Source organism: Diceros bicornis, chromosome 24 (genome assembly GCF_020826845.1).
Source record: "Diceros bicornis minor isolate mBicDic1 chromosome 24, mDicBic1.mat.cur, whole genome shotgun sequence".
Classification (NCBI taxonomy): domain Eukaryota; kingdom Metazoa; phylum Chordata; class Mammalia; order Perissodactyla; family Rhinocerotidae; genus Diceros; species Diceros bicornis.
The window spans coordinates 37,667,337-37,689,760 of NC_080763.1; the positions used below are offsets into that span (position 1 = coordinate 37,667,337).

Below are 22,424 nucleotides of genomic sequence, written 5' to 3' on the forward strand. Positions count from 1 at the left end.
TGGACTGAATTAGACTACCAGCTTTCCTGGGTCTCCAGCTTGCGTGGCAGATTGTCGGATTTCTTGGCTTCCATAAACACATGAGCCAATTCTTCATAAAAAAATATATATACCTACAGATATATATCTCCTATTGGTCCTGTTTCTCTGGAAAACTCTGACTAATACAGTGTTCTCATAACTATGTTAGATACATATTTTATCCAGTACTTCCTTCAATATACCCTACCAAACACCAAAGGAAATGTCTATCTTTGAAATATCCATTACTGCCATGATATAAAAGGGTGAAATTTATTGCAAATTCCTGAAATCCTTCATAAATAAGCAATTTGATTAAATAAACATAAATAAGCAATTTGATTAAAGAAACAAAGCAGATTTTTGCTGGGAAATATAGTTTCAGTACATTAGTGTCAGAGAAATTCATTTAACTGTATCCAAACAGAAGTCCAATTTAGGCTATTTGCAGACCACAATTACATATGTTCAAAATCCCACTGGTTCCTTCTTAACAATCTGTTAAGAGCTGGAACTGATACACTTCACTGGTAATTTCTCTAGTTCTAAAAAAATCATGCAAAACCAAATGAAAGCCAAATAGTGATGTTATGTTTTGACACGGGCTGCAGTTGTTTAATTGTATTAATCTGAGAGCTTATAAATAAATACACTGTTAGGGATTAGCACTGTGCAAACTGTCAGCTATCAACGTGAACCCTCCCATGGCTTTCTCTGGTCAACCAGCATCATTTTGGTTCTCCTCTTGTTGTAAGTGGCTAAAGATCAAGAAATGCCTAAGCAAATACTAAGAGAAGTGATTTTTGCATAGTATCTCATTTTTTTATTATCAGCTTCTAATTTTTTCTCATATTAGCTATTAACAGAAGAGTGTTTCTTTTTATATTTCCACATAAAGCTTCAAAGAAACAACCAGAATATCATTTGTATTCAGTACCTCTTCACTTAAAAAAAGTTTAAGTAAATACTAATTGACATATTTGGGATCTTAGTTGTGTCACTACTTCTCTAACTGAAAGGTCTTTTCAATGAAAAGGTTTTCTTTTTATTGTTTTATTCACCTAGGATTCTAAGACACACAAGAAACCAAGAAGTCATAGCTTCCCCTCAAATGATACATTACAGACATATTGCAAAAATATTAAAAATTAAATAAAATAATTAAAAATTGAGTTAAATACATGACTACATATAATAAATTTAGGTACTGAAAGCATTAATAGAACACAAAAAACTGCTCAAATAAAATTCTAGATTTTTTAAAACAATAAAGTCTGTCATTTATTATCTAAAAGCCAATACACTTACTTCTTTGGTGGCTATTAAAATAGTCGCATTTGAAGAGGATTTTAGGGCAGTGAAACTACCCTGTATGATACTATAGTGGTGGACACACGTCATTATGCATTTGTCTAAACCCATAGAATGTACAACATCAAGAGTGAACCCTAATGTAAACTACGGACTTTGGGTGATAATGATGCGTCAATGTAGGTTCACTGATTTTAACAAATGTACCACTCTAGTGCGAGATGCTGATAGTGGGGTACACTGTGCATACATTGGGGTAAGGGGTGTATGGGAACTCTGCACCTTACTCTCGATTTTGCTGTGAACCTAAAACTGTTTTAAAAAATAAAGTCTATAAAAAAATTTTTTTTAAATAGTTGCCATTTGTCTCAAAGATTCAAAACACTACCACACAAGGTGATTTCTCTTAAAAATCCATGGTAAGTACTGACCAATACACCATTTTTCACAAATCTAAAAAAAATTCTTTGAAAAGGCACAATGTCAGACACCTGTCAACACCACCAGAATACCATACACTCTAAGCAGTAGAGGCAAAGGGCATGCAAAGTATGTACATTTTGTAGCTTGAGGAGGTGGTACCTAGGAAAGGGGAATTAAGTGTTTCTTTGGGAAAATCTTAAAGAGATACACAAAACGTAAGAACTGAAATAAAGAGGTCATGCTTAAGCTATAGCAAGTATAACTCTGGCCTAAAATATCACCATCTATCTCTTGGCATGCATGGGACAAGGTAAGAGAGAAAGAAAAGTGGAAGATCTTGAACACAGAGCACTTGGTCTACTCGTTAGCAAAAATAAAGTCAAATTTTCCAAGACCAGGGATGGCATTATTTGTTTTTCCAAACAGCTGCTCCTTTTGGTCATAGCTTGTATGGCCAACTAAACTGAAATTATCCCCACATACTGATTTTGAGTACCTGAGAGAAACTGCGATAGAAAATATTTTTTTGCTACATCACGTATGATTATTTAAAAACATGGGAAAATACTCCAATGTTGTGGATTATAGAACAATTTATATTTAAAAAACTAAAAACAAGGAAGTGATTATCAAAAAATATTGAATTTGTTATTTAAGTTCATTTAATTTGGCTAATTAGGACGGGCCATATGGATGATAATCTTATTTCAACCCCAATTAAAATAAAGAGTAAAATATTTGAGGGAGGAAAACATGCAAAATGTGTGTATACTGGGTTTCCAATTAAACTTCAACCTTTTGGTGTTTTCATTTATTCTTGTCAAAATGTAGTTTTCTGTATCTGAAGTTTCTTGGAGATAAATATCTTACAAAGTGGCAATGTGATGCCTTACAGGTAAGAAATGATAAACACAGGTCACAAACTTTCCTCAAATACAGAAGAGTTGAAGTGATTCAATTTACTTTTGCTTCTGAGAGAAAGTATGTAGCATGGGGTAAACAGCAGGGTCAAGATCTAATCAATGATGACTAGCACTCAAACAGTCAGTGGTAAAGTCTTCTAAATGTCTACAAGTACTAACAGAGACTTGATATACTAGATTTTGAATATCTAGGTAAAGCTTAAAAAAAACCCATAAACATAATATAGCAAGAACTATCTATGGTTGATATTCTCATTGATTTTATAATTTATTTAGTTGAGCTAGTAATACTATATCCTTTTATTTATTGTCTATTTTGGCAGAGTTTTAAAATAATCCCTTTACTTTGGATATTTGATATAATTCATCCCATTTTTTATCAAGTTTAATTTTCTATCAGATCCATTATATACTATAATTATGGCTCCATAAATGAATTGACAAATGTATTAATTTGTCTCTTCTTACTGGTAGCAAATTGAAACCATAAGTCTTCTAAAAGAAGGTCAAGTTCTTCACCAAATGAATGCGTGAAGTCTTCAAGATGGATTTAATTTGTGCCACTTGATAACAACCTTTTCTGGATTTGTAACTGTCTCTTTCCACTGGTTCACTGCTTCAATGTTATTACTGTCTTCACTTATCCAAATCTGTAAAGGAACAATAAAATCATTTAACTTAACACAATAATGGTAATTCAGTTCAAACAGTTAATTACTCTTATTGATGAAAGACAACTGGAAGTTTGGTTTATATATTTTCAATTAAACATCTTTCCATTTTTCTAAAAGTTTGTTTGATTTCTCTACTTGAAACTTAAATGTTAAAACATTTAACCTATTTAGTTACTCTTAAGACTATTTTATATGATCCAATTCAACTTAAAAATTCAATGTGAGATATTACAAAATCATTTCCCCCAAAACAGTTATTAGTTTCCTTTCTTATTCAATAAATCTAGGACCTCAACTTAAAATTGATCCTGGTCACTCAAAAACATTTTTGTCAAGATTAACTGAGACTAATCATGATTTAATTTAGATTGGTAAGTAACGTGCATTTTAAAGTACTTTTACATTAAATAAAACTGTAATTTTAATGGAAATCTAATAGTCATTCTTGATCCATAGTAAATAATTTTGTAGTACCTATCATTTATGTAACTTTAGATAACAGATGTGAATGAACTTGGGAAAACTGTAAAGTATTATGCAAATGTAAGATACCACAATGGTTATAGATCATGGAGGTAAGGTGGACAAGAAATCAAAAAATCTGGATTCTCATCTCAGCTATAGCCCTAACAAATGCTGTTACTTTGGAATTCACTTCTGAGACTCAGTTTCTAATTCTTTTAAATAAAGAAATTGGAGCAGGTCATTGGTTTTCAAACTTTTTTCCCTTAATTTTTTGGTCTGAAGAACTTTTCCTTCAAATAAAATCTTACAGAGAACCTCAATAGATAAATAGGTAACAATAGAGTGCTTCAATTGATAAAGGAGTGGGAGACCTTGATTCCATATGTGGCTAGCCCATCATGATGGCTCCTAAGGCTACCAAACAAGCTGTAGGGAATAGACGACCAGCAGGAAACTTTCCAGAATTATTATTCTTCACTAGGATCTCAACCAAAAGAGTGGAATCACCAAAACAGTTACCCTGAAAATCATTTCTCAAGTAAATCTCCTATTCTATTCTTACATGATAGTTGAGGCTTGATGAGACAGGAAAACTTCAACTGAATTCACTTGATAGGCCTTCTGGTTTTGAAAAGTATGTTATATGAATCCTTAACTTCAAATTCTTTTCCAAGTAAGAATAAATGAACAACAACAAAACTAGAATACTTTTTACAAATATTTTAGGTAAAATATACGAAGAAGTGAGTCAAAGAGCTAACATCAATCTTTGAAAATTCACATATAATTTGAGGATTTTATGTAGACTGCTAATAACATCTTGTCAAGCAGAAGCTTTTAAACCAATAATGTAGATTCTGGAATTTAAATGTGAGTCAAACAATTGTAATTAAGATAAAAGACAATGGACAGGTACCACTAATCCACTCAGAGTAAGGAAAGAAACTACAAAAGAAAACAAGTTCCTATAGGATTGGCAAGTAAGCGTTATGTTGTCTTATACAAATTTCTAAGAAATTTTTAATAGATTAATCCAGAACCTATATTGACTATCTAAATAATACCACAACTGCTGTTAAAATGGATGTTTTCTAGGAATTCAAATCTATAATAATTCAGTTAATAGCATACAGAGTTAAAACATTAAATTGAACATGAAACAGAATAAAATAAGTTGAATATCCGAAGCCTTAATAAATTTGATTTAAATACTTAGTGTTCCCTCCTTCACAAGGAACAAGTCAGCAGTACCGAAAAACTGATCTTATAGTTTTTAAAGTTGAAAAGCTCAGAAAAGACCTAAGATAAGAAGCCTGATTGCTCAGAAATTCCAACTATTTGTATTAAAGCAAAAAGTGTGACATGATTTAATTTTTGTGGCAACATTGAATTTTAATTTATGATACTGAAGAATTTTACTATATTCAACTTTAATTTTATCCTATATTCTCTTTGTTAACCAACTTTTCTAAATGCATAGAAAAGTGAAAGGAAAGAATTCAAGATAAAAACTCCCTACTAACCTGCCCCACAAAGTGTCTTCTTCTTACAGAGCTTCGACTATAAAGCTTAACGAGAAAAATAATCTCTTTTTCACTCTGTATAAGCGGAAAAATCATAGTCTCTCCCCACTTTACTCTTCCATTGGAGGCCTTCAGTAAGCGTGTCTTCTTCTTATAAATCAACTCTCCTGAGCTAAACATTGCCACCTTCACAAAAAAACCTAAAAAACAAGAAATTTTGATACATAAAATTTTTTTAAATGCCATATAAAGATATATATCTATATATTATGTTTGTTGTAAAAATACAAATAAGCCACTTTCAAAGATCTGATGAGCTATTGCCATAACAGAAAACTTCTCTAGTAAACTTTGTAATTTTTATCACACTTTACAAATAACTACTGTAACCTCAAATGAATTTATTCTTCCTCTAACCTGAATGTCGTTAAAGACTGGAACGGCAGGCATAAATAACAAAGCAGCACACGTTGAAAAGGACTGTACAAACCAGAGGTGCCAGCTCTTTGGACAGCTAGGGGAATTTACTTCACAATTTTATGCGGGTAAAATTCTCTGCTTGAGATTCCAGAAGCTACACATATGCCCACTAGAGAAAAATCTATTCTTTAAATAAATTTGAGATGTAGAGCTTCCAGTAATGGCAAAATAGTACAATAGGTTGTACAAACTAACCTTCCCATAGGTAACAATTACAAACTCTGGGAAAAATATGAAAAACAACTGTTCAGGACACTGAAGACTGACCAAAAGCAGGAAGAAATTGGAGGAGAGTCAACTCTTAAAAGATGGGAATGGTATTGGGCAAAATTCAGGTTTACAGAGCTTTGTCACCTAAGCACACTCCTGAGTCTGACTGATACACAGTGCCTACAGCTCAAGCAGAGAGTGCAGTCTGACAGATTTGAGTAGTCAGAGGATAGGGCTGGGACTGCCAGGACAGGAAGAGAGCGAGGAGGGGATTTCCAAAAGGAGGGAGCCGCAAAGAGAGGACTGAGACTGGCCATTAGATTTATAATATGGAGGTCACCAGTAAGCCTGATTGGCAGTTTTGATTAAAGGAACACCCCTGTTAACGTAATGAATTGCATCTGTAGATTTCTACTGTTGTCCTTGTTTCCTAGAACTAACCCTAGGTAGTCCTGGTAATTTATTCTTTTAATGCCAAGTTGGACTTTATTGGCTTATTTTTTATTTTATGATTTTTCCATCTATCTACATAAGAGATGGTAGTCTATAGCTACTTTTTGCATGTGCCATCCTTTCTGTTTTGATATCAAAAATATGTTAACTTCATAAAGTTACTTTTTGCATGCTCTGGAACAGCTTATATAGAATAGGAATTACATGCTCCTTGAAAGTTTGGTAGAATCTGTCAGTAAAATCGTGTTGGCTAGTGCTTTTATTAGAGGCAGTTCTTTAACTACCTTTACACAGTTACTGTTTTATTCAGATTCACTCTCTCTGGAGTGAATTTCAGCAATTTTTTTCCTAGAAAATCATTTATTTAATATAGATGTTCAAATGAACTGGTATAGTTATAAATGGTACTGCCTTATTTATTATTGAATCTCTTCTGAATTTGAAATTATATCCTCTTTCTTGTTCAGAATATCATTCGTGTTTTCTTTATTTTTTGTTTGATCCAACCTACCATAGGTTCGTCTATTTTAATGATCTTTTCAAAGAAAAAGCTTTCAGTATTATTGATTATGTCTTCTATTGTTGACTCCACATTCATTAACTTCAACTTTAGCTTTAATTGCTTACTTCTCCTTTCCTATGTGTCTGCTGTTGTTTTTCTAGCTTCGTGAGCTCAACTGCATTTATTTTCAGTCTTGGTAGTTACAGTGGACATCCATTGCTTTTGCCTGCCTCCAGATATTTTCTCTTCTTCTAGCAGGAAAAAGAAGCACTCTTATCCCACTCTTAGCCCTTTAGATAGGACTGACCTCAAACCTCCAGCTTGAGGGGCAGCCATGTGAACCAGGCCTAGACAACCAAAGTACCAGAAACCCTGGTTGTGCCCAAAGGTGCAGGGAGGGAAAAGTGTTTCAAGGTGTGTGTTTGATATTTTTGCTTTTTTAAATTAAGTTTCTAGTTAGCAGAGTATCCAACAAAGGACATAGACCTGGAGAGAGGATAAATTATCTAGGCTGGTGAAACATCTGACAGCCCTCTGGACACTCAACCTATTTTAACTAAAGAGCTAAAGAAGGAATAGTATCAAATGCAGAGAGGTCACAATTGGATAAGAGTCAAGAGATCAGTGGATTAAGGTAGACACGATGGCTAAAATTTGAAATCCAATAAAGTACTTTTAAGTTAAAAGGTAAGTATTTAAGTTAAATAATAAAAGATAAGTATTTAAGTTAAACAATAAAAGTGAGATTTTAATCTCCATTGTAAGAAATGTAGGAAAAACTATCTTTTACTAATATTTTCTGAAGATTTCACTTCAAACCACTGATACACTTACTCAAAGTCAGAGGTGTTGAGGAGCTTGGGAGATACTGTGCCTCAAGAATCTGTAACTGAATTCTGCTATTTACCGCTTGAAAACAAGTTCCCAATTCAAGTTCTGCACGGCAAACCTGCATATCAAAAAAGAGTCATTTGGTAATTAAGAACAAAGTTTTGGGATATTTCAAAAATTCAAAAATAAAGACCTAAGGTTAGAAATTTTGAACCTACTGCTTTTTATTGACACACAAAGCTATACGGTGTAAGAGAAGGTTAAGACAAATGTCATGGATTCTGTAGATATGAGGTACTCACTTTCATGAACTCTGAAAGTACAAGTTACACCTACATACCGACCCCTCAAAATCAGGGAGACCAAAAGATAATTCAAATTAAAAACTAATTAAATTCCTAAGGAGTTTTACTAGAGAAAATGTCAGTGAAATAAACACCAAAAGAGTACACTTTCAAAAGACAAATGTAGCCTTTTGAATTATTTTTTAATAACATATGAAATATGATAAAAAATGTTATACGTGAGAATCATCATTATTCTTTCTAACTGTAGAAATCAGAGTAGATGTTACCAAAATCAGAAGACAAAGGATTACTGCAACGAACAGATGTGTGGATTAAGAGCCGAATTACTATGCTGAATGGAAGCAGGCCAAAGAAGAGAGTTGGCAAGAAGGAAGCTAATGAAAGTGACAAGGCAGGAAATAATAAGGAAAAGGTCAAAGGAAAACCTGAGGCAAACAATAAAATGAAGGAGATGTAGAAAGGGGGAACGTTAAAATGTGTTCTTCAGAACTGCGACTAACAGCAGAAGAAAGTTGGTAATTTGCCTGTGAAATGGAACACAAGCCAGCCTGCTTATGTGGAGTCCAAGGTCCTTGGAGCGAAAAATAAGAGAGGGAAACATAAAGTTGTCCAAACACAAAAACATTACTGTCCACATGTTCAAAAGAACAAGTATGGGAATAAAGCATGAACATAATGTTAACGGATCTCACTAGGGCTCAGCATAGACACAAAAGTCTTTGCTAGCACTGATTCCAACAAAGCTACAAAACAGGTGAATGATGCTTCAGTTGGTGTTTCTTTTTTTTTTTGTGAGGAAGATTAGCCCTGAGCTAACATCTGTTGCCAATCCTCCTCTTTTTGCTAAGGAAGATTGGCCCTGGGCTAACATCCATGCCCATCTTCCTCTACTTTATACATGGATGCCTGACACAGCATTGCTTGACAAGCGGTGCGTAGGTCCACACCCAGGATCTGAACTCTTGAACCCCGGGCCACTGAAGCGCAGTGCGTGAACTTAACCACTATGCCACCAGGCTAGCCCCTTCATTTGATTTTATATTTGATAATTGCTCAGTATTCCCCAATAATTGGCTCATGGCTCATTGAAAAAGAACCTTTCTATGTACATGCCATTGACTGAATCTTGGGCATTGTCTTAAAAACATGATTCTGTGTTTTAAAATTGGTCATGCCATAAGAAATCAAGAGATAGACAGTGAAAAGCAAATCACTTAAAAGTATAAACTCAACTGTTGAGGTTAGACTCCCCCTTGAAAAGTCTAAAATGATGGTAACACGTGTCTATTTTAGCAAAAAATGCTGAATTCTAATCAATAGGTGAATGTATTGCTTTTGCTTTTAATCAGAATAAGAATGGATTAATAAATCTTTTCACATGAACTAATTCAGTAGCCATATATAAAATAAAACCTTTGCTGAATAAAAAAAATGTTGCTGTCCTTGGCATTTTTAAAAAATACATTTAAAAAATACAGTTACTGAGCCAGCCCTGGTGGTCTAGTGGTTAAGATTTGGCACTCTCCCCGCCGCAGCCTGGGTTCGTTTCCCGGTCGAGGAACCACACCACCCATTTGTCAGTTAACATACTGTGGTGGCAGCTCACATAGAGAGCTAAAACTAACAAGTAGGATACACAAGCATGTACTGAAGCTTTAAAATATAGATATATAGTTACTTATTGTTTATAAAACACAAAGAAAATCATGGATAAAAATTTTTTATTAATTTTATTATGGTTTGTACCCACAATGTAATAACACTTATAAAAACACTTAAAGGTGGCAAAATTTTTCTTAGTGTTACATACTTGTAGAGTTCACTCTCATAAAACGGAGCAGCATTTGGTAAAGGGTTTACCATTTCTTTCTTGCCAAAGTTATTTCACAAATTCAATTTATGTTCCAGGATATTAATTCAGATCATGAAAAACTATTCAAAGTGGTTTTCAATCTCATAATAACCAAAATTAAAATTCCAGTCAACTAGTAGGTATGCATTAAGTGCATTTTTAATGAGCACAAAACTGTGGAAGATAGAAAATATGATCTCTGCTCCTGAATAATGTATCTTTTTTTTTCTTTCTTTTTTTTGGTGAGAAAGATTGCCCTGAGCTAACATCTGTTGCCAATCTTCCTCTTTTTTGGCTTGAGGAAGATTCATCCTGAGCTAACATCTCTGCCAATCTTCCTCTCTTTTGTATGTTGGGATGCCTCCACAGCACGGCCGATGAGTGGAGTAGGTCTGTGCCCAGGATCCGAACCTACGAACCCCAGCTGCATAAGCTGAGCACGCAGAACTTTAACCACTCAGCCACGGGGCTGGCCCCCTCAATGTATCATTTTTTAAAGAAAGGAAAACTTTATTGGTCTTCCTAGAATTGTTGACAGTGAAATGTTAAGCATACTTAGAGAAAACCATGATCTGATGATGTTTGAGAACATCTTCTTAGGTGGGGCAATACACAGCAGAGTTAAGAGAGCTGGCTCTGGAATTAGAATACCTCCATTCACATCCTGGCTCCCTAACTACTGGCTGCATGAACTCAGGCAAGTGCTTCAATGTCTTGGTCTCCACAACAGGGGTAACGAGCAGCAATCTCATAAGTTTTGTGTGAGCATTAAATCACTTAGGACCAAGTCAGTTGTATGGTAAGTCTCTACAAACGTCAGCTATTTCTGCAGGCAAACCTTGTCTCTTCCACATTATTCAACGCAGAAATTTGGGTTCTCAGGTACATACTTACATTACTATTTGTCAAGGTCAAGAACTTAGTACTGAAGAAATTATTAGCTCTATATGAAAGTTCTGCTGCTCATGGTGAAATAGTTGTCAGCATGGAGGATGGGTATGTAAGTCTGGCTCTTTCAATGTCACAACTAGAATATCAATTTTCCTCCTCAACTCAGGAAACAAAGCATACTATTCTTGCTTTAGCCAATAATATGAAACATTCACACTCAGTCATATAAAATCACTGGACCAGCATAGCCCAAAAGCTCTTCCTTTAAGAACTACTTCGTCACCTTAAAAATTTTTGAAAGCAGGTAAAATATAAACTCTATACAAATTTAAAATCACAGAGATTTGACTTTTTATTTTAAAGGTTCTGAATGATTTCTATAAATGTTATCCTAACACAGAAACTATATAATTAAATTACTAGGGATTTCTAAACAATTTAAAGACAATGTCCACCTGGCTAGTTAAGAGAAACAAATATCAGATCTCAAAAACCAATCAGCACTATAGATAATCAAGCTCTTTACAAAAAACACCAGCTGTAAGAACCTCCATTCTACCCAATTTATGGACAGATATACAGCTTAGTCATGATTAAAACAACTTTCTAATCTATTTCAATGCAGTCTCTGATTGAGTTTGGAGTTGATGATTCTTTCTTGCTTTTACTAAGTTATCAGCTATTAAAAAAACTAAAAACAAATTAATTAATAATTTAAAATTCTTCATACTTCAGGTTTATTTTCCCTTGAAGAATGAAACATTAATAAAAAATGTACTAGAAAAGGTAACCCTAAGGTTATTTCCCAATGAAGAAGAAAATGGGCTCTGTCAACCTTTTATCAATTATTTTAAAAATATTATTAAACAATAACATTGTTATTATTATTATTATTGTTGCTTCTTGAGAGCCTTCCTGATCCTCTAATATATTCTAGGGGTTCAAATTATACTCCAACAAACAAAAGCTCACCCACTAAATGATTCTAAAAGTATGAAATACTTTTAACATTACATACTACTATCACTTACAGAAATTTTTGAAAGTGGTGTTATTTCCAAAGAGTAATCCATTTCCTGTGTGCTAAGAGGTCTGAGTGATAGTGAGCATTCTCCAATGGTTTTCTTCCTGGGAGTCTGGGTTTGAATCTTAAATACAAGCTTTACAGTTTGTAGATTTTGGAGTTTAATGGCAAATACAAAAGTTTCCATATATTCAATAGTCTAAAAAAAGAAAATACAAAATATATAAATAAAAGGACTGGAAAAAAAGGGTGATATGACAATACAAAATAAACAAAAATAACATTTTATAATCTAGGAAAAGTAGATTTAATTTTTTTACAACAACAAAAAATATTTTTTAATATAAATGAAAATGAGAATGGCCATGAATTATTTTTCCAGAATTTATCCTGGATACTACCTTTCTTACTTTCACAAATCACCCTTTTAATTACTTAGTCAGGAATTCAAGTCAATATCAACACCAAGTTCACCAGAATATAGTTTTTTCCCTTTCTGAAAATGAGGTTGTTTTCCATCTTTGGTTCTGGAGCATCTTTCTTGCTATTCACAATTCTTCAACAGTTAAAAAGAGTGGTTCGAGAATCTCATGTGAGCTCTCTCAGTACCCGAAATCTAACTTGTTCACGTTAAGAGACTTGAATTATTTCTTTAAAGGAGCTATTCTTTGTCTAATGTTCTTCCCACCTACGTGAGGCTTCAGTTTCTCTTTTGGTGATGCTCATTCCACTCTTTCCAATCTCAAAATCAATCTCCTTGATAGAGAAGACAAAGGAAAATATAAATTTAAAGTTCTACCTTCTCTTATAAGCATCCACCCCAGGTAGCAAGTCAGTGTCGTCCATGCTCGGAATATTTTCAAATGTTCTTTTTATTACTTTTAATATTTTTCAAACCTTGGTTTACCATGGGCTAACACCCTTTTGACACTAGACTGTTCTTTGCTATACACTTCCTTCTTTCCATCTTTAGAGCATCTGTTCAAAAAGGAGCTTTTTTTGCCTTTTGAAAAGGCAAAATAATATCAATATTTTAGATATTGTGCCCAAATTTCACTTTTATTATAATTGCTTATGTCTATGTAGTCAGAATTGTGTCTCTGAGAACTTCCCAACCACTTAAGCTATCTTTTTCTTTCAGAGTCTCAAACCATAGGATCACACCAATAATACAGTTACATAAAATGTTTAATTTTTAAACTCAGAAGCAATGAGCTTACAAATGAAGCAAGTGTGCTGGTTTACTTCACATTTTGCCACAATAGGGGTCTTCCCAAACAACCTGATAAATAGTAATAAATTTTAAAAGTAAGATTCCATGCAAGTTTCAACGGGAGAACATTTTTTTCCTAACTTTCCTAAGCTAACTTAGCTTTATTTGAAAATCAAAAAGCAAAATTATTTAACTCAGGAAGTATTCATCTCTGAGTGTCAGGATTATAACCAGAGTTAAGATTTATTTCCATCTAGACTTTCTATAATCCACATCTTCGTAAAGTGAGATGCTAATACAAATACATCAATTTTGATTACTGCCTTTTCACTTATTAAGAACATTTTTCCATTTCCTTAAACACTCTTCCTAAACATTATTTCATAGCTTCCTAGTACTCTGTCGCTTGGTGTTATGGTTTGAATTGTGTCCACTCAAAAAGATATGTTGAAGTCCTAACCCCCAGTAACTCAGAATATGACCTTATTTGGAAATAGGGTCATTGAAGATGTAATTAGTGAAGTTAAGATGACGTCATACTGTAATAGATAGACTCCTAATCCAATATGACTGGTGTCCTTATAAGAAGATGGCCACGTGAAAACACAGAGACACAGGGAGAACGCCATGTGAAGATGGACGCTGAGATGAGAGCGAATCCAAGGAATGTCAAGGAATACCAAGGATTGCCAGCCATCACCAGAAGCTAGGAGAAGGGCATGGGACAGATTCTCCCTCAGAGAAGGAACCAACACTGCTGACACCTTGATTTCAGACTTTTGCCAAAACTGCGACAGAGACATTTCTGTTGTTCTAAGCCATCTAGTTTGTGATACTTTGTTACAAAAACCCTAGGAAACTAATACACTTGGTATGCCATGAGTTTTCTCAACCATTCTCCTATAGGAGACATTTAGATTGTTTCCAAGTTCTCCACTATGAACAGAACTGCCAAGAATACTTTACATATATATACACTTTTTTGTGTTTCGGATTATTTCCATGGAACAGATTCCAAGTAGAATTACTATGATAAAAAGTATAAATATGTTAAGGTTTTGATGTGAATTGTCAAAATAATTTCCAGAAAGTTGTGTGTTCTAGAGTACTTGTAAAATTTTTCCTAATTTTAATAAGCAAAAAAAGAGAAAAATGAAAGATTGAAAAGAAAAAGTAACATGTAATTTAAATTTGTATTTCTATGATTACTAGTGAGAATAGATTTTTTTTCATGTTTATTAGTCATTTGAATTACCTTATTTTTACATATGTTCTTGTAGAAGATACCTTTCATTTGCATGGAAAAATACTAACCTTTCAATCCATATCAGCAGACAGAAATGAAGATATATTTAAGTTAATGTGAAATCTAGAATCTATAAAACCAAACTCAGAATTCTAAGTCTTCCAGCTATCATAATTGGAAGTATTCAAAAGAAATTGATTGTAATCATGCCATTATTTCTCAACGCCAAAGTAGGGTGGGGGCAGAGAGGATGAAAATATAGACATTATTTTCCTTTCATACAAAAAAAGTAGTTTTCTTAGATATTATTCATTTTCTACATATTTTAGTGATTCAGATTTTCTTTTTAAAATGTATGAATACTGGACAATGAAATATCAAATATTTTTGAGGCTCAAAATTATCTTTAAAAAGCAAGGGATACACAATTTGTAGTTTCCCCAAAATAAACCACTTTCTGATTCCAATTCTTTACATGGGTTAAAGTGACAAATACGAGAAAAACATAAAAAGAAATTCAAACACAAACAGCTACTTACACTGGAGGCCTCCTTGGCTGAAGATTTGAAATGCACTGGTTTGGGTAATGTTAGTATTCCTTTTATAGAAATAGTAGGAGTGTCTCCATAACTAGAGGGCCAACTTAAATCTCTGCACTAAAAAAATTAAAAATACGTTTGAATTTTACAAAGGACACTGACAATATAAATATTTGATGTATTTCTTGAGTTAATGACTTCAGATAAAAACTATAACAGTAAACTTGAGTCCACTGAGACCTCTTGTTTCATCTACATTAAAATAACTTGACATTTAACGTTCTAGACACCATGTCAATTTCCTTCTTGAGGTTAAAAACAAATAAACTTCCATCACACCTACAGATTTATTTTCTTTAGATTCTTTATTAAATACTATCTTCTGCAAAATACTGAAGAACCCTAAATTCCAAAGAAGGTATTGGCTCCATTCTCCAGAAGAGAGCAACAGCAGATGCTCATAATGTCTAAATATTCAACTTTGTAAGAAAAGTTGGTATTAACTAATTAACTTACCCGTAAAACTGTGATCCAGATCTGTTCTACTGAAGAATTATAAAACACTTTCACATTCAATCTCCCAAATTCTCTTTCATCTCCTGATAGAGTAATTGTATCTGAATTGTACAAGGACAAAGATGTTTGAAATGCTAGGCAATCTTTCTAACCCAATCAAGCTTTGATACAATCCAATTTTAAGAACACAATTAAAAATGCTACAATTTTTTTAATTGTCAATTTAATAAGACAAAAATCACACTTCAATGTTTTTGTTGAAGTGCTAGGGGGAAGATATACTATAAAAAGTACACAGCTTAAAAACTTAACCTAATTATACCCTGAGGGATTTACGTTAAAACTAAGAAAAACCTTCCCATATAACATTGATATGGGTTAATATTGTATGTTTCAGGAAGTTCCTTCACTAATATACTTTAAAACAAACAAAAGATATTTAACTGTCTCCCTTTTTTTTAAAGATGCATTCATGCCTGAACACTAAAAAATGGACCATCTGATCTGTGTACTCATATGCAGATAACACTGCCAATGTAGATATAATCATCTAGAGGTTTTTTTACCTTACCATATGTACTTTCAAATTACTATTGGGTAGACATAATTCCCTTAAGAATATAAAAATAGGATACTTTATTCCTTACCCAGGCTTCTGTTACTCCCCTGAGAATTTTTCCTTGACGAAGAACTACTGGGCATACTGGACAATGAATCATGTCTCTACAAATAAAATTCTTCTTTAGTCAGAAATTGCATATCAAATTTTAAGGATTCTGAAATTTATGCCCCAATACCCACCCTAGTAACAAACTGCATGCTAACCATTCTGACAGTGTTACTGATCAGAATTTCCCACTTTTAGACAGTAAAGAGGAAAAAAGCCTTTTGCGTGGTTATCAGAAAAATCTTAAATATCTTAATATGGGAAAGCCTTTGCTGTTCTTGGTTTGGTTTTGTAATAAGGAGGAAGAGAATTACTGCTTATATTTCACACTTGAAAGTACTAATAAAAATCAGAATATATTTGGAAGCGCCCTGTTACCTAAAAACCTGTAAAGCAGCAGTTATCAAAGCATGGTCCCTGTGGTCCAGGAGTTTCAGCATCACCTGGAAACATGCCAGAACTACAAATTCAGGCCCCACTGCAGAGCCACTGAACCAAAAGCTCTAGAGATGAGGCCTGGCAATCTGTATTTTAACAAGCTCTCCAAACAATTCTGATGCATGTTAAAGAACTGGTGCTATAAAGAATTAAGTTTGCAAAAAATTAACTCAACGGAGGATAATTAAGGATTATTTAGAACACACTTCCATTTTAACAAAATATATGTTTATACATTCACATGGGAAAAAGTCCACAAACATATATAACAATATTTTCACAGTGCTTCTACTCTCAATTATAGAAATATAGGTGATTTGTCATTTTACTTTGCTTAAGTCTACTTTCTAATTTTTTAATAATTATCACGGTTTACTTGTATTAAAAAAGAAACACTTTTTTTAAATATCAAAAAATTCTCAATTCTATTTCAAAAATAGGAGGATACTGTGTTGATATTAATGAATAAAGTCTTACATCTCAATAGAAATACTAACCAGGTAATTATGTTCAATAAGGAAAGTTAAATCAATAAGCTCTTTTAACTACATCATTTTAAATTCCAATTGCCTCAAGACTGCCTGAGCACACACCAACCGAGAGACATAGGGTTCACAAAAACACAAACGAAAGAAAAAATTACCGCCTTCTAGTATTCAACCGAGAGCTTCCTAAAATAATGCACATGGGAAATGCCAAGAGTTTATAAGGCAGATAGTAGAATAGATACATCTACAAAAGATACACATGTTGTTTCTAATTCACACATTTCTGAATTTTTAGCTTGAAAATAAATTATCACATATAATTAAATTTACATAAATAATTTACCTGGATGAACCGCTGAGGTGAACTGGTAAGATCAAACATAGACCTGCTCAGCCCAGGGGAACCAGGAAGTTTGTTGGGCCTTAAATCACAAACTACAAAGGGACATAAGAAAATTACTTATTTTTATAGTAAAGAAGAAGAAACACCGGAATTCTACTTAATTACAATGAACTAAATCTCTATAGCAATATATCATGAATATTATATACAAGTCTATTTAAGAGAGAAAGTCTTCTAATGAAGTTAAAAAGATTTTTTTTCAATTATTTTACTTTTTTTTTGAAACAGAAACCAACATAAACAAACAACACATTTTCATATCCACATCAAATAACGTGCAGGGAAAATTCATTCTTTCTGCTTACGCTACTCAATTCTTCATCCCAGAAGAATAATCTAAGAGGATGTAAGTCCTCTGTGCTGAATGCAATTCAACTATTTAATGAGCACTTATTACATTAAAAAAAATCAGTGCCGTGCTCCCGTATTTCTAGTTTCCCTCCTAAAGTGTAAAATCCTTGAAGAATAGAATCTGAATACTAATTGCGTGTTCTAGTGCAGTGCTGAAATAAACACTGAAATAAATACTTCAGCTTTATTTTCAGTACTTCACCCTGAATTCAGTGGTTAACTATATATATCAAAAACCTGAAAAACAGTGAGAATTTTTTGAATCAGATATGTAAAAGATAGACTATAACTGATACGGTCTCAAATATGAAACTGAGAAAGTTCTAAACTCATTTAGGCATTTTCTATTTTCTTTGTTTATATTTCTAATCATATCATGAGTTTCCAGATTCATCATTTTCACTGAACAGGGCAGAAAAGAAAAAAGCTAGTAAATATCTGTTGCAGAATTTATGAATGGACAGATGATATATAAAATATATACAAAATAATCTGAAAACAAAACTTCTTTCAAAAAAGGACCAATAAAATGGAATTTGGAACTACCAACACATATAACTCAGTAATCTTTCAATTTTCATATTAGATATAATATCTTGGAAAAGTCATGATGTTTATCACATCACTTCTAGAGCCTGCTTTTCTCTTATTTTTAAATTGTTTTTCATAACATGAATCATTTCTTCCAGTGTCTTAGATTTCATTTGATTTTTACATTTGTTATTTGATTTTTACATTTGTTAAAGACAAACATAAAGAGGAGAAAAAAAAAATTTTCATACCTGATCCATATGGTCTCGTTGCTTCTGAACGAGGAGGAAAGCGCCGACTCAGATCAGGTGAAAGGTGCTGATACATATAGAATGGGTTATACACGTCATAGCTAGGTACATGCTGGAAGGAACTGGCAAGTTCTACCTTTCGATCTCCAAAAGATGCTCTGGCAGATCCTGAAAGCAAGTGTTTCTCAAGTTTTACAACATCCTTTTCTTAGAGTTATTAGCCAACAGCTGGTGCACCCAAGGCAAAGGCAAAAAAATTTTGTCTCGAGTAACACTGAATCACATGCACTTGTATCTAAAACAATAAGCACACATTTACTGAGCTCTAACTGGGAGAGATCAGCCATGAACCCTGCTCTCAAGACAGCCTGGTAAATTTTTGGCATTTTTCTTTGCCCCATAGACAATTCTATATTTTGTGACCTAAGTTTCCTTTTATTATTCTACTTACACAAAGAACATCTTTTAAGTAAGAAGATTATCTTTTTTTTGGAGATGCACTCTTTTCATAAAGACACAGAACATTTATGAAAACTGACTACATGCTGAGATACACAGAGTAAGTCTCAAAAAATTTTAAAGGATTGAAATCATACAGAGTATATTCTCTAACCACAATGCAATAAAGTTAGAAATCAAATAACAAATTGAATAGGAAATATTTATATCGAAATTAAAAGGACCAAGAAGAACTATAAAAAGATAACCTTTAAGAATAAAAACAAGACTGAAAGATTTGCTCTACTGGATATTAAGAACAGAATATTGGCACAGTTATAAGATCAGTGGAACAGAACAGAAGGCCCAGAAAGAGACACCCATTTTATGGACACTTGATTTATAATCAATATGGCACCGCACAACAGTGGGGAAAGAATGGTCTTTTCACTGAACGGTGATAAGGCAATTAGACATTGATATAGGGAAAAAACCTTCATTCCAACTAAACATATTCACAAAAAACTAATTCCATGTGGTTTGTAGATCTAAAGTAAATGTTAAAGGCAAACCAATAAAACTTTTATATTTAAGTAAATTTATAAGACAGTTTTCACTTCCTTAGGGCAAGGATGTACTTCTTAAATGGAATATAGCATTAATAATAAAAAAATTTTAATAAACTGAACTACATTCAAATTGAAATTTTCCATTTGTCAAAAGACTATTTAAGAGAGCAAAAAGGTAACCCATAGAGTGGTTGAAGAAGATATGTGCAACAAATATAACTGACAAAGGGCTCACACCTAGAATATACGAGGAACTCCCACAGATCAATAAGAAAAAGACAGACAAGCCTATATATAAACTGGCTCAAGACTTAAGCGGGCACTTCAGAAAAGAAGCTACCCAATTAGTCAATAAACACGACCTGGTGCTCAATTTCATTAGTCATGAGGGAAATGTAAGTTAGAACGTCAATGAGATACTACCACACACTCACGGGAATGGTGAAAATTAAAAAGCCTGACAATAGCAAGTGTTAGCAAGAAAGTAAAGCAGTGTGAACTATCATTATCTGCTGGTGGGAACGTAAATTGATACAATCACTGTGGAAAACAGTTTGGCAATTTCTACTAAAGCTGAAGATACTTATACCCTATGACCCAACAATGCCATTCTGGGACATACACACAAGTGAAATGCTTGCACATGTGCACCAAGAGACAAGTACAAGAATGTTCATATTATCCATAATAGCCAAAAACTGGAAAAAACTCAAATGTCTATCAACAGTAAACTAGGTAAACTGTAGTATATACTTACCACATAAAAACACCTTTTAGTATGCTATACACAAACACTACTGTCTATCATGTTATTTAGGTTACAATAGAACAGATATACACTTACTGTACAAATATGAAAACAAACTGAAGCTACTAATAATTTGAATGAATCTCACAAATATAAGGTTGAATGAAAGAACTCAAAACAAAAGAATACATACTGAATATGTAATTTCATTTATATAAAGGTCAAAAAACAGAAAAAACAAAACTACAACATTTAGGGATACGTGCTTAGGTAATAAAAAGTAAGAAAAGCAAGAAAGTGATGATTATAACCTTTGGGATACTGATCACTCTGCAGTGACTGAAAAGGGGGAAGACGGAAGCTCTGGGGTTGCTGGTAACTGTATCTCTTTACTAGAGTGGGAACTATACACATGTTTTGCTTTGTAATAAATCACTGACCTGTATACTTCTGTTTTGCTTTTTTTTTCTATATGTGTTTTATATTTCACAATTTAAAAAGGATAGATCAGATTTCCTTCAAAGCTAATAATCACACTGGAAATAACATATAGACATAAAGGTTTTTGTTTAAATTATTGGCATGTTTTAATTCTTTTTGTCCCATCTAAAACAGAACCCCCAGTACCAGCTAATATTTTCTGAATTAAGCTAAACAATAAAACAGGTGGTTTCACACTGAGTTCAGAAAATAAAATAAAATATGGGGTTATGAGGTGAGATTTTATCCTCACCCTGGTTCAAATAACTATGTGTACAATCCAAGCACGGTACACAGGCAGAGGGGTGCCAAGAGGGAATTATGATGCCAGAGAGCCTAATAAGGAGCCTGTACCCCTTCAAAGCTAACACTTAAATCCTTCAGCACACAAACACTGCTACAAAAGTCTGTTTATGGTAACAAGAACAGCATTGTCAGGAGTAGTAGCACCAAAGAGGACTCAGTACCTTTTAGGCTATGTCTAAAAAAGAATATTCTGATTTCAGTTTTCCTTTACAAGTAAGCCACTAGAAAATTTCAATTTTCCCCTCCAACACTATACTGTAATATCGTTTTTAAAGTTCAAAAGGAATTTCTCTCAATTTACAGAACTACAATGCTATAAAACTAAGTGTAAAGTTACACAATTGCTTACACCTCTCAAAAGCCCTATTTAAAATTTCAATATTTATCCAAAAAGCATTCTCTTGATGGACAGGTAGGCAGATAGACAAAGTAAGCACTGTAAAATGTTAATGATAGACTCTGTATGTTTTCAAACCAGTAAGCTGCAGCTGTAATCAGACCCATTAGCAAGCAAGCAATGCAACAAAACAAATTTCAAATATTGGAACATAATTTTAGTCATTATTGATGGCGGTCTACCCTATCTTCTCAACACCTCCATGTCAGCCTATCACTCACACACGCATGTACATATATTTGACTTCTATAATTAGGCACCAAGAATACTTTTTTGACTCCAGTTAAATAATTTTCTCTCCAATATGCTAAAAATCAGATGGCTTCACCACATCTTCAGTGAGCCTATAATTTAAGTGTAAACCAATTTCTCACTCATTCAACTCAAAAAGTAATCTGTTTTCTAGTGATACAATGAAAAAAAAAAAGACAAAAGAAAAACTATCATATATTGCCAGGAAGGTATTTCTTACTTATTTTCTGATTATGAAAATAATACATAAAATACTCTAAATGTCTAAGAACAGAGAATTTATTAAATAAATTACAGTATATCCATATGATTTAATACTACGGAGTCATTAAAAAGCAATGAATATGAAAACATGTTTACAATATATGATGTGAATAAAACAGATTAGGAGACTGTTTATACGGTTTAATCCCAACGTTGTTAAACAGGTACAAAAGACAGATCAATTGACTGGTATATCCTGTGAGCCAGAACTTTTAAAAATTATTTTTGAGAGACATTACCAACCTGTGCAAAACAAGGTGATAGGCCAGGCACGGGGTTCATCTTTCCCTGTTTCTTTAAAAAAAAATCACTCCTATCAGAGTGATAGGATTTTTTATCAACTCTCCTGTAGATAACAACGATAAACTCCAGACCCAAGACTAAACAAACAGAAACCCTGAAGGCACTGGAGAGTGAACAGAAGCAGTGCAGATTC

General features: G+C 33.2%; 1 protein-coding gene across 3 annotated transcripts in view; it reads right to left on the reverse strand.

Annotated features, from left to right (window-relative positions):
* Positions 1-275: 275 nt before the first annotated feature.
* Positions 276-22,424, reverse strand: part of TC2N (tandem C2 domains, nuclear) — a 41,428-nt gene continuing 19,279 nt past the window's right edge. For all 3 annotated transcript variants that reach the window (XM_058567564.1, XM_058567565.1, XM_058567563.1), the window contains exons 4-12: positions 18,535-18,702; positions 17,342-17,433; positions 16,053-16,128; positions 15,406-15,506; positions 14,890-15,006; positions 11,899-12,090; positions 7,820-7,934; positions 5,341-5,540; positions 276-3,328 (exon numbers count right to left, since the gene is read on the reverse strand). In XM_058567564.1, coding sequence (XP_058423547.1) covers positions 3,218-3,328; positions 5,341-5,540; positions 7,820-7,934; positions 11,899-12,090; positions 14,890-15,006; positions 15,406-15,506; positions 16,053-16,128; positions 17,342-17,433; positions 18,535-18,702 — 1,172 coding nt within the window. In that variant the 3' untranslated portion in view covers positions 276-3,217. The remainder of the gene's footprint in view (positions 3,329-5,340; positions 5,541-7,819; positions 7,935-11,898; positions 12,091-14,889; positions 15,007-15,405; positions 15,507-16,052; positions 16,129-17,341; positions 17,434-18,534; positions 18,703-22,424) is intronic.